Raw genomic sequence first — 11,776 nt, forward strand, 5'->3', positions numbered from 1 at the left:
TAACCACTAAAAGTGTATAATTATTCCAGTGGTACAGTCCAGACTCCACAGGCCTGTGGACACATTGATGGCAATGTGTGAGAAACATGAACACATCCTTTATCTTACCACCCTAATGAGTAACACTTTCTGCTGGATCTCTGGATGATTGCAGTGTCCCTTTCTCTGGTCTTCCTTTAAGGGCTGTACAGCTTTATCTTATATGCGTCTTTATTGTTGTGGCCCACCTTACACCTCTGATGTACTTATCACATATGGGCCCTGTCAGGTCTCTCAGGACAAAGCTTGTGTGTGTGCTGTATGTAGCATGGTTATTGTCCATTTATACAACTTCACATGTTATTGATCTTTTTTTTTGCCCTGGTGTGCGGACAGAAATCCAATGTAAAAGAACAACTTGAAAAGTTTGAACATCATTACGTTATGTCAGTGTCTTCTTTTATGACAACAGGAACTTAATTTATTCATTAGTGTCTTCTTTTAAGTGCAGCATGACCTGTAATGCCTCCGGCTCTGCTCTCACCTCCCAGAGAAGCAGCGATCTCTCGGGGATCTGCTCTGTTGTGCTTTGCTTGTTAATATCATCTGTCACTCCTGCAGCAGAAAACAGCAGCTAATCGCCTAAGGCAGCAAGTGAATACACAGTAAGAAGCAAATTGATGTTTCCTGATATTTACTGTCTTTCTGGAATAAATGTAGATCCTAAATTTCTGACTCTACCCAAATAGTAGGAGAATTTTATAGTAAGTATATATAGAAATTTATAGTTTTTAATATTTGTTGTTTCTTGCCAGAAACAAATACATTGTTTGTCCATGCCCTCTAGAACAGCACACAGAGACATCTTTTGATCTGACGCCCCTATCGGCAGGACTAAATCAAATGATTTAGTTCTGTGCCTTCTGAAACCATTACAAATCACTGTTGCACAAATAAATCTGATGTATGATCTGACAACGCACTGGTTAAGGTTTGGTTAGGTTGAAAGTAAGTACTCTGTTATGGTTAGTAAAGCTTTATTGTCTAGCTACAGTAGCAAACATGTGGTTAAGGGTCAGGAACGATTGTGGTCATGCTTAAAATGTTGATTGTCTTTAGGAAAGAGAAAACAAACAGAGGTCTCTTGTGTTAAAGTCAGATGTTTTGTTGACCCACCCACCCCAACCTCGCCTGGGGCCAGGACAGTGACTTTAGAAAGTTAGATTTGGCATTGAAAACAAAACCTGAACTGAAAAACAACAACAACTTGCGGTTTGGGAGTTCCAGGTGAATCAGAATCAGAGTGACAGGTGAATTACTTCACCTGTCATACACTACCTCACTCTTTATTCTGAATGTTTAAGTGCAATACATGTATAGTGCAATACATATATAGTCATACACTACAGTGCAACACATCCATACATATATACATTGTTATTGTATATATATATTTTTTACCTCACTTCACTTAAATACTGTATATTACTCAGTATAGTAATACTGTAAATATATTTTTTATTTTCTATTTCTTATTTTTATATTTTGTACATACCTTTAGTTCTAAATTATGCTATTTTTCTACTCTGGAATGGGAGCACCGGTACTGTACAATTTCCCCCCGGAGATCAATAAAGTATTTCTGATTCTGATTCTGATTCTGATTCTGATTTCAGATAGATAGATAGATAGATAGACAGACAGACAGACAGACAGACAGACAGACAGACAGACAGACAGATAGATAGATAGATAGATAGATAGATAGATAGATAGATAGATAGATAGATAGATAGATAGATGTACAGAAACACAAATGATTTCTTCTTATTTCTACAGCCTTTGTACTCTGTAAATATTCTAGCTAATTGGTTTTTATGTTTGCTGAAATAAGCTTGACAGCACAAGTAATATTACTTTAGATAATGGCCATCTCAATTTGTGGTGCTGTGACACTCAAGCACAGAAAACAATCAGTGAAACACTACAGAGAGTGGAGCTTTTATTACAAGTGAATGTTTTTTTTCAAAAATCTGGCAAAACTAACCAATCCAGTGTACTTCAGTGTTGAAGCGTGAAGTAGTACGAAAAAGACTTCCTCTCAGATGCAGGAGCTTGTGTTTGATAAAACATAATTTGGTATAATTTCATTTATTTTATGTCTATTCACTCAGTTCACATTTATGAACATTTGAATAGAATAAAACCACTACAATCTCACAGCAGAAAATATTTTATTTGTTCATTTAATCGTGTAGTACATTGTGTTCTAAAACATTTTGATGAATATCTTTTTAAATATATATATTCCTAAAATCTACATGCTGTTATGTTTGAAAACTCTACGTGATGAAACAGAACAAACAGAGAGACACTTAAGTATACACCGTAGATGCAAACGGCAAAATCACAGTAGACACACTGGACAAAAATTGGTCAGTGCAAAGGAAAATGTTCTGTGTGGAAATTAATCTTTCAAGGAGAAAATTGCATCTTACACAATCTGAACAGAATACAGCTAAGAGGCAAGAAGATTCTTCTTTTTACAGCTCTGAGGTAGGACACAAGCTTACAGCAAAACAGAGAGATACTGAGGATCATCTGGAGAAAGAAACTCAACAAAGCATGTAAATGATGATTATCATTTCACAGCTTTTAAAAATGTAAATACACAAAATACACAACTCTTAAAAGCTTAAGTGCACTCGTTGATAAACATATTCATTTAAATATATAATACTTTACACCAAAGAGAAACATGCCAGGAGTACAATCATTGCAAAATACAAGTAAAGCAAGAAAATGTTTTACTGGAGTCTTTTATCAAGAACTGTTTGTTTTTCATATTTATCAAATACTAATAAACTTGTCTTTTTATGTATACCTTTTGACGTCTGATTCTTGAGCTTCTTACACCAGAATGTATTTTATTACAAATTTTGAGATTTTAAATGCTAGTATGAAATTGAAATATAACTGAATATTATGTTTGCACACAATTTTTTATGTCATAACATATATAATTCAAATATACCAGTAACAACAGTAATATCTTGACGAGAAGAACTGCATGCAAGATACAAAAGAGACCAAATAATATCCTGCTCCAGTTAGAAAAAACTGCAACCTTAATAATAGCCTAGCACTTTCAAAACTAGTCAAAAAGTTTTAATCAGACTTTGAAGATTATAGTTGCTGTTGAGCTAATGTCAACATGGCGTTGGAAATATTGTGGTGTGGTGACAACTGGCCCGTCGGTGACACAGGAAGGACTCCACATCGGCGGAGGAGAAATACCACTTTGCAGAGGAATGCCATTCCTTTATGAGCAGGACAGTGGCCCTAAACCTGCATCAAACCCTGTTTGAAGTCAAACGGGTACAGGAATTTCCCCGATAGTCGCCAACCTTTGAACGTCTTTGGAACCATTTGAAAAGGGAAAAGGTTAAACAAACTAACGTTATGAGATGCATGTGCTGCTCTTAAAAAGTGCAGGAATAATGTGAAATCTTAAACTTAAATAAATGCCAAAGTGCAAGCCGTGGTTAAGGCAAATGGTGGAAACAGGACATTTTTCACTTTTAGTAAATACAAACCCTTCTGACTATCTGTTAGTGGAATATTATGCAGTATTGTGTAGTTGGCCTATTTGTCAAAAAATTATGAATCAAACACATTTTTGGTTGTGGACTAACTGTATACACCTTAATACTCTGTGTTTATCTGTGTAAATGCATCAATCCTTTTATCTCCTCTTATGTTTGTCACCAAAAATGTTAATATCTTGATGAGAAGTTCACACATTTTGAAAAAATATTAGCTGCAATGTCTTTCACATAAGGCAACCTGTACTGAGCCTGTCAGCAAAGCTGAGTCACTTGTCAAGTCTGCCGCTGAAAGGGCAAATTCAGTGTCACTGTGGCTTCTCTTGGCTCTGCGATCGGCCTGTTAATCATTTCACATTCATTCTGTCGTATGTGCTCCTCGTTCATCTGGGACACCTCTGTGGAGCCTGCTTCAAACCCAGGCACAGTGTTGGCTACATGAACCACGTGAACCTTATTTCTCCCATTTTTGCTGAGGATGCAGCTGAAGACTTTCTTGAAGCCTTTGCGAAAGTGCTTGGACACCAGAGCGTACACGATGGGGTTGACACAAGAGTTGGCGTAGGCCATGCAGTGAGAGAGAAGCCTGAAGGCATATGTGGTCTGATTGAAGGGGAAGTCTCCATACAGGTAGCACAAGATCACCACATGGTACGGAAGCCAGCATATGCAGAAAAGCACAGTGACAATGATGATCATTTTGGTGACTTTGCGTTTGGCCCTCTTGGATTCCGACATGCCGTCCAGAGGGTCGACGGCCGTCCACAGGTACTTGATGGTTCGAGTGTACGAGAGACTCACAATCAGCACGGGGATGACGTAGCCGAACAGGAAGGTGCACGTGTCCAGCACCTTGCGGTTCTGCTCCTCCCAGCCGGGGATACACACAGTACTGTTGGCGTAATCAATCAGGTCGTAGTAGCTGAGGTAAGGACCCGCAAAGACCAGGGAAAGACCCCAGATGATCACCATGGCAACTACTGCGTTACACGGGGTTCTTAGCTCTCGGGAGCGCAGCGGGTAACGAATGGCCAGATATCTACAAAGATAAAAAAATAAAAAAATAATACATTGACATGATCCAAACCACATGAACGTGATAATTAGTGGACATGCTGAGCTAGTGTGCTACAGTAAGATAATTACAGGCTAAAAGAGTGTAAGTCACTGGTGAACATTTATGATGTCCTTCAATCAAAAATGAATCATTTCGGTTCACCTTGCACATTATGGACTTCACCAATAGTTTGATTATATCATGGGAATATCCACCAAGGATGCTGCCACCTCCACACTCACTGTTATAAGCATACTGAGGGGTTCTGTGTTGAATGATTCTGTTCACACCACAGCCATTTGTGGGTTTTATTGAATAAAACCACCGTGGAGTAATATGTCAAACTGGCTGCAAATATCCACAGAGAGGTTTTGTAGGATTTTCAATAGGATCGGCTCTTGCATACATCGCTTGGTAAAACCGTGACAATAGCACAGAAGATGACTGTGCATTGTGCTGTGCTTTTGATGTTACTGAGCAGGGAGGCGATAAAGGCTCAAATACCCCCACACATCACATGCTATCAAGGAAAAAACAGCCTGTTGTTTTTATGGCACTTTCAATGCCACCACACTGCTTTTCACCTGTTACTGCCTCATCGTCTCCTGGTTCGTTCATCTTTGAACATTTGAAACTGTAGTCGCCATATTCAACATACTGCTTTATGAGCTAATGTTCTCTGAGGGATAGGGGGTACTCGAGGTACTGCAGATCCTTTTGCCCAGGGCAGGGATTCTGGGTAAAGCTGCAAATCCATGTCCTCCTCCTCGCCATCCACATTTAAAGGACATTTCAACCAGCTCTCCAGAATCAGAGGAGGCAGCCTCTCTGGTCTTTGAAACATCACTGAAATGGGGTCAAAGACACTTAAGTTCAACATGAAAGGAGAAAAGCAGATGCCTTGAACCTACTTGTCATATATGGAGGCTCAATGGCTTGGACAATGTACTGAGACATCCTTCTAGGCTGAAATTGTCAGAGTTGTAAAAAAAAAAAAAAAAAAAAAGGCATGAGCTAACGGTCTGTTCATTTCTGACAAGATGCTTTGCTTTTTGTTTTTCTTCTAAATGATGTTTTGCAGAATCATGAACTAATTAAAATGTAGAAAAGCAGTCTGGGAAACATCTGTTGAATGAAATACATTTTCTATGAAATTGAGGCCTTGACTACATTTCTAAGTATCTTCACTTCACAGTGTAGTGGCTCAGCACAGGTGCTGTTTCAGTATTTTCATTCCAAATGTCTGTAGAGATGCAACATTGATCATATTGGATATGTTTAGTTATTGGAAACTGCATGAATAGTTATACATTATATTATCTTGGGCTTTCTTTGTACTGTTACCTCAGTTACATGTTAGCAGATCTCAAGTATTTGTTTTGAAACTGCAAATTAACTCCTGGGCTGGGATCGCTGTCAAACTCCTGATTTCTCCTGATGAGAAATAATAATAACAAATAATAATAATGCCAAATTGTTTTGTTTTATACAGAATCATTTTCACATCGGATAATTTGCTGGCATAAAATCACAGTAAATGTATGATCTGCCTGTGGGTAGCACACTGCAGCAGAAAATACTTTCAACTAAAAGACTGTGTGTGTGTGTGTGTGTGTGTGTGTGTGTGTGTGTTGTTTATTGAGGCTGAGCTGTGATTTAATTCCTGCTGGGGATTCCTGGTCTAAAGTGTAACTGTGAGCTCCTGCTTTTCTTAACTTGCTACACAGGAACTGTGGAGGAAAACATCAGAAACTCATTAACCTCCCAACTCGGATGTTCCTGCTCTTTTCCAGACTGAGGAGGAAACGTCTGGCTGAAAAATCTATTGAATCCTCTTAAGTGTAAACACAGCAATGTGATCAGATGGTGTCTGCTGCAGAGGGCAGCTGCACACTGACTCTGTCTATATTGACTGAGCTGACAATGCTGCTCAACAACTATAATGATGGCTTAGAGCCTCACCTGCAGGGGATATAATTTTAAGCCAGGGATGATGCATGATTCTCTCATAAAATATTCAATTACAGATTCAGCGTCTCTGTAAGATCTAATGAGTCTTTGACTGATTCCATTAATGTGTACCTCTGGCATCTTGCCGTTCTTGATGGTCCCAGAGTTGTTTTTTTATCTTCAGATAAGAAAAATACATTCGTGATTAATTGAATGCACGTTACCGTGAAACTGATAGAATAATAAATCAATCAATGAATAAAATAATTCCTAGCAGGAACAGACAAAGTGTGGACTTCCTCACAGCCTTCCTTCATGAGTTTTTGAGGCTTGATATATCTTGCTATATCATAAAACCTGTTTATAGTAATGAAGAGACGTCAATATGATTTCCATTTAAAACACTAAGACGGAAAAAACTTAAGGGTAACACGGGTACATGACATATGTTAATCCTGATGCATGATTCACTGATTGTTTGACTCATGTGATATGTTAGCACATAATATATCATCAGTTTATGAATGTTAATTCACAGTCACTTCATATATCAATTGATATGCCACCAAATAAGCTGGATTCCAGTTATATAGAAAACTGCAAATGCCTCTGTAATGCTCTTTTCCTACATAACTGACATCCAGCTAATTTGGTGGCATATCAATTACAGTAATGTAAGTAACTGTGATTCAGTGACACTGTGACATTCATGATACATCCTGCATTAATTAATTAATTAATTCATCACGATGTTTGTACCCTTATTATACAGTGTTACCCTTTATTCAATGTTGTGTGTCCACTAGCAATTCTGCTGGATTCCTTTATTATTCTGTTCCCTCATTTGTTTACAATAATTATTTCAATGTCATTTGATAATTGCATGTTGATGTTTCAAATGACACATGATGGCCTGGTAGGTAGGAGGAAATTAGTAATTGCTGTGTTGTATAATGTGTTGTGGTGTGTTTATGTGCACAGTTAAATATGTCCGCACCGGTCAACAGAGACGGCAGCGAGCGTGAAGCTGCTGGCGTACATGGTGAGGTTGATGAAGAAGTGGACCACTTTGCACATGAAGGAGCCGAACACCCAGCCCTCCAGAGAGTAGATGGTGGCTTGGAAAGGAACGCAGAAGATGATGAAGAAGAAGTCGGCCACGCTCAGGTTGAGTATGAACAGATTGGTGGTGTTGTATCCAACCTGCCCGCTCCTCAGGAGCACAGCGAGCACCAGGCTGTTGCCGATAGTGCCCAGCAGGAAGATGAGCGAGAAAACCACTGACACAATCACACTGGTGGGGTTAAGCTGGTAGCTCTCAGATACATTCACCTGCCCTCCTGGCTTGCTGAAATCCTCGAAGTCAGACATTTTGTAAGTCTGAAATAGGAGAAGAGAGAAGATGCATGTGTCAAGCAAATGTATAGTCACTATCCTAGACATTTTGACTGGTTTACCATATCTTCTGGGTGGAAATCTTAAATCACATCAATGAGAATACTATCGTACACTTACATTTCCCAATCCAGTATTATTCATCTCTCTTAAAGACAGGGCTCATGCACTGGTGGTCAGTATTGATGCGATGACAAAAGGAGCTCACTCAGAGGGGCTTTAATGACAAGTTAGTCTTTGCAACATTTGAAATGATATTAAAAAAGTTGACAAGCCTCCATGCACCAGAAGATTTCTTTGTCCAATTAATCCCCAGTCGAGTCCTGTCACACATATTAATAAGACAGGAATGAGAGGCTGTTTTTAATTGGCTGGTTACGTTTTGTCAGATGTGTCCAGGGAATATTTTCACTGTTTATTAATCACAATTAATTATAATTAAGTAAGATTTATAGACTAAATGGAAATGTTACTAGATTCAATGGAATGGTAATGCTAAATTCACATTATATACTACACCATTTTCTTTTGAAAGGCTTGCTGTCACAGTCACACAGCGGGAAAGTGGGCCACCTTTAAAGTGAGGACTTTTCTGTCATTCATTCATTCAGCTTCTGACGGGTTGCAGTTTCGTAAAGTGTCTAAATGATGTCAGCGTGCACTCTCTGGCTTTTTTTTGTCAAATTGTCAATTGGTGCAAAATTGGGGCTTGAAAGTAAAGAGGCTCTCTTGATGGTGAAGTTTATGAGTCAGTGAAGGGAGTGTGACGTCTCTAAACACATTAAGACTAATAATAAAAACATTGCATTGTTACTCCATGTGCCCACCCTTTGACCGACTATTCTTAAGATTTGAACCAGTAATTTATTGAGGTTGTAAAAAGCACGCTCCTGCAGATCTGAAATCACAATGCCAACTGCCATCCAGAAGCTCTGGAGTATCAAAGGTAATGATGGGCAGCTGGAAGCAGATGCACCGGATCTGGTTCAAGTGTATTTTAATCAGCTCTTCATGCTGATTTCTGAAAAGAATGAGGAAATTCTCATTTTTCTTCCATGCAGACTTCAAAGCAACACCTGTTCATTGACCACTGATGCCTCCTAAATGGACAGTCTCCTGTGGCGAAAGAAATCCATTTTATATCACCATGAAACGGTGGCCTGCATTTAGAAATGGCACTTTTGTCATAGCCTTTTCGTGTGGAAACAAAACAAAAAACACGGCTCAAAACCACATTTTCATCAAAAAAGGAAATAACCCACATGTTTGATAGCGCCACCCATATGCCAATTGGCTACAACCATCACAGGCTAAAAAAAAGAAGCAAAAAAATGCAGCAAAGCAAGAAAGTAGCTTTGATGAAGAAGTCCACCACAGAACTGTTGTCTTTTTAAGACAGTAAAGCAAAATCACAGGATTTAAAATTCTGTGAATTTAGACCATTAAACCGACATCCTGTGACATTATCCGTAGGCTTCTTTGCTTCCCCAAATCTCAGCAATAACCATAATCAATTATTAAACATTATTAAACTTTCAACATCCTTTGAGTATGAACTCTGCTGCCAGTCTGTCTGCATAATCAGAATCGTGACTGAGAGCAAAATGAAGAGGATATGCTGATCACAGTCAATGGCAAATAAATGACACTCCAAAGTGGAATGAACGTTTTCTTATTAACCTTATAAAGAGGCAATGTTATAGCATCGGGTAGTTGACGCTGCAGAGGAATTTTCTTCCCAGCACTGTGTCCATGCCTGACTTTAGCAGCCTCTTTCATGTGGCTGCATCCCCTTTCTTCCCACTAGGGAAGAGAATACAGACTGATATTCAATTCTCGACTGCAGTGGGATATCAGGGCCAAGACTCCAGCCATGTGCAAGAGTCTCAGGGGAGCTCAGAGAAAACAGGGACACACATCCAGGAGCTTTATCCAGGAGCTGGTAATAGAGCGTGATGGATCTCACAGGTTGTGGAATTTGCAGACTTCGGCTGAGCTCAACATGACGGATGTGAGGGTACAATTTAGAATTTTTGGAGACAAAACAATGAGTAATGAACACAGCGGAGCCAGAGAGGAGGAGGAGGAGAAGGAGGAGGATGAGGATGGGGAGGTAGTGCAGCCTAAACCAGACTCTGTGGGAATACATCTTCATTTTGACAGGAGAGTCTTCGGGATTAAAAAATGATGAGCAGGCACAGATAAGGCAACAGATTCCATCACCATATTTTTGCATCTTTCTTAATAAGCAACAGAGCCAGAATAAAACACATGGTATTAAATCTTCCTCTGGCACGGTAAGATTAACAACTTTAGATTAGCATTTCTGTAGATCCTTTCTAACACTTCAATTCCACACAAACAGCAGAATCAGCATGCAGATCAGGCAGATGCAGTATGATAAACCTACCAGGCTGATGACGAGTGGACAGTATCCAAAGCTTCAGCGCTCTGCTCGGATTAACGACACTCCCAGCAGACCTGCTCTATGAAGATGCTCATACTCTTTACACTAAAGCCTCTGTTCTCCCAGTGTTCATCGCTATCTGCCTGTGTTGCTGGTATCTTACTCTTTCTCCGCCTGGCCCCCCTCCTCCCTCCTCCACTCACACCCCCACCCCTCTCCTCCTAGTGAGGACTCCTCCTCCACATTCACTTTAATGTTCACACTTCACTGCAGAAAAGGATTGCACAGCGAAGGTATGGAGAGAGGCTGCAGCGCCCGGCAATCTATTCACAATCAGTGCATAATCAGGAGGTTCCCTGACAAATAATCTTTAAGCAACATTGAGAGTCTGCACATGCACCCAAAGCAGCCTGTCTTCAAATGTAACCTTTGCATTTGCATTCATCTTTAACATGGCTTGTTGTTTAGTAAGTGAAACCATTGTCAAGAGGGAGCATGTTTCAATTTAGACAATCCATTCGGGAGGGACACAGGAAATTAATATTGTCTATGCAGACATTGTTAGAGCTTTAATTTGTGGGCAATGTTAGTTCAGTCTCAAGTTTTCAAAATTAAAGCAGGTCGGTGACGTCACTATTGATGCCTGGGACATCCAATAAGATTGCCTCTATAGAAGCCTTTGTGTCCCAAAAGTCACAGGACATCATTACTTCTCCATTTAGCCCAACAATTACTATTTACTCAACAACCTACACGATGATATAACGTTTTCTTATTTTATTATGTAATAATCCCCTAACTAACTGAATGAATCCCTTCAGGAATTTGATGATGATGATCTTGTGCTTTACACTGTGTTTAAGGAGCATCTTTATTTATGACGATAGTGTCAATAACACATCTTCAGGCTAAACGTTAATAAATACATGACTTTTGGCCCAGGGGTCTCAGTGGTTAACAGCTTTGGAGGGTTTAGATTCACTAATAATAATTGAGCTGTCTTAGCCTACAGTCTCTTCAAGTCTCGCCTAGCTTCATGTCTTATAAAGAGTACGGTCTAGACCTGCTGTATTTGTAAAGTGTCATGAGATGACTTTTGTTGTGATTTGGCGCTATATAAATGAAATTGAAAAACTGAATTGAAAAAAATTGAATTGAACTGAACTTCATGGCAGATTACTGTATTCACTTGTTTTATCAGTAATATCATAATGACAAAGACCCCATATATCTTGTACAAAAATTTTACTAGACAAGAAGGCAGTGTATATTGTATTAATTCAGTCCAACATGCTGACTTACATTGAACAATGCATGAAAAGAATTTGCTCCTTTGACAGATTACTCAAGAAAATAGTGTGTCCAGTTTTAAACTATTATTGA

General features: G+C 39.2%; 1 protein-coding gene across 1 annotated transcript; it reads right to left on the reverse strand.

Annotated features, from left to right (window-relative positions):
* Nucleotides 1-3,860: 3,860 nt before the first annotated feature.
* Nucleotides 3,861-7,962, reverse strand: galr2b (galanin receptor 2b). The gene is made up of 2 exons (XM_070923637.1): nucleotides 7,589-7,962; nucleotides 3,861-4,623 (listed from the first exon to the last, which is right to left on the reverse strand). Exons 1-2 carry the CDS (start codon nucleotides 7,960-7,962, stop codon nucleotides 3,861-3,863), a joined length of 1,137 nt encoding a protein of 378 aa, XP_070779738.1.
* Between the last annotated feature and the right edge of the window lie 3,814 nt (nucleotides 7,963-11,776).

Source organism: Enoplosus armatus, chromosome 17 (genome assembly GCF_043641665.1).
Source record: "Enoplosus armatus isolate fEnoArm2 chromosome 17, fEnoArm2.hap1, whole genome shotgun sequence".
In the NCBI taxonomy this organism is placed as follows: domain Eukaryota; kingdom Metazoa; phylum Chordata; class Actinopteri; order Centrarchiformes; family Enoplosidae; genus Enoplosus; species Enoplosus armatus.

Coding starts and splice junctions, on each gene's coding strand:
- galr2b (XM_070923637.1), bottom strand. CDS start 7,962: ATGTCTGACTTCGAGGATTTCAGCAAGCCAGGAGGGCAGGTGAATGTA. Junction 4,624..7,588: donor GCTGCCGTCTCTGTTGACCG/GTGCGGACATAT, acceptor TTATCTTTGTAG/ATATCTGGCCATTCGTTACC.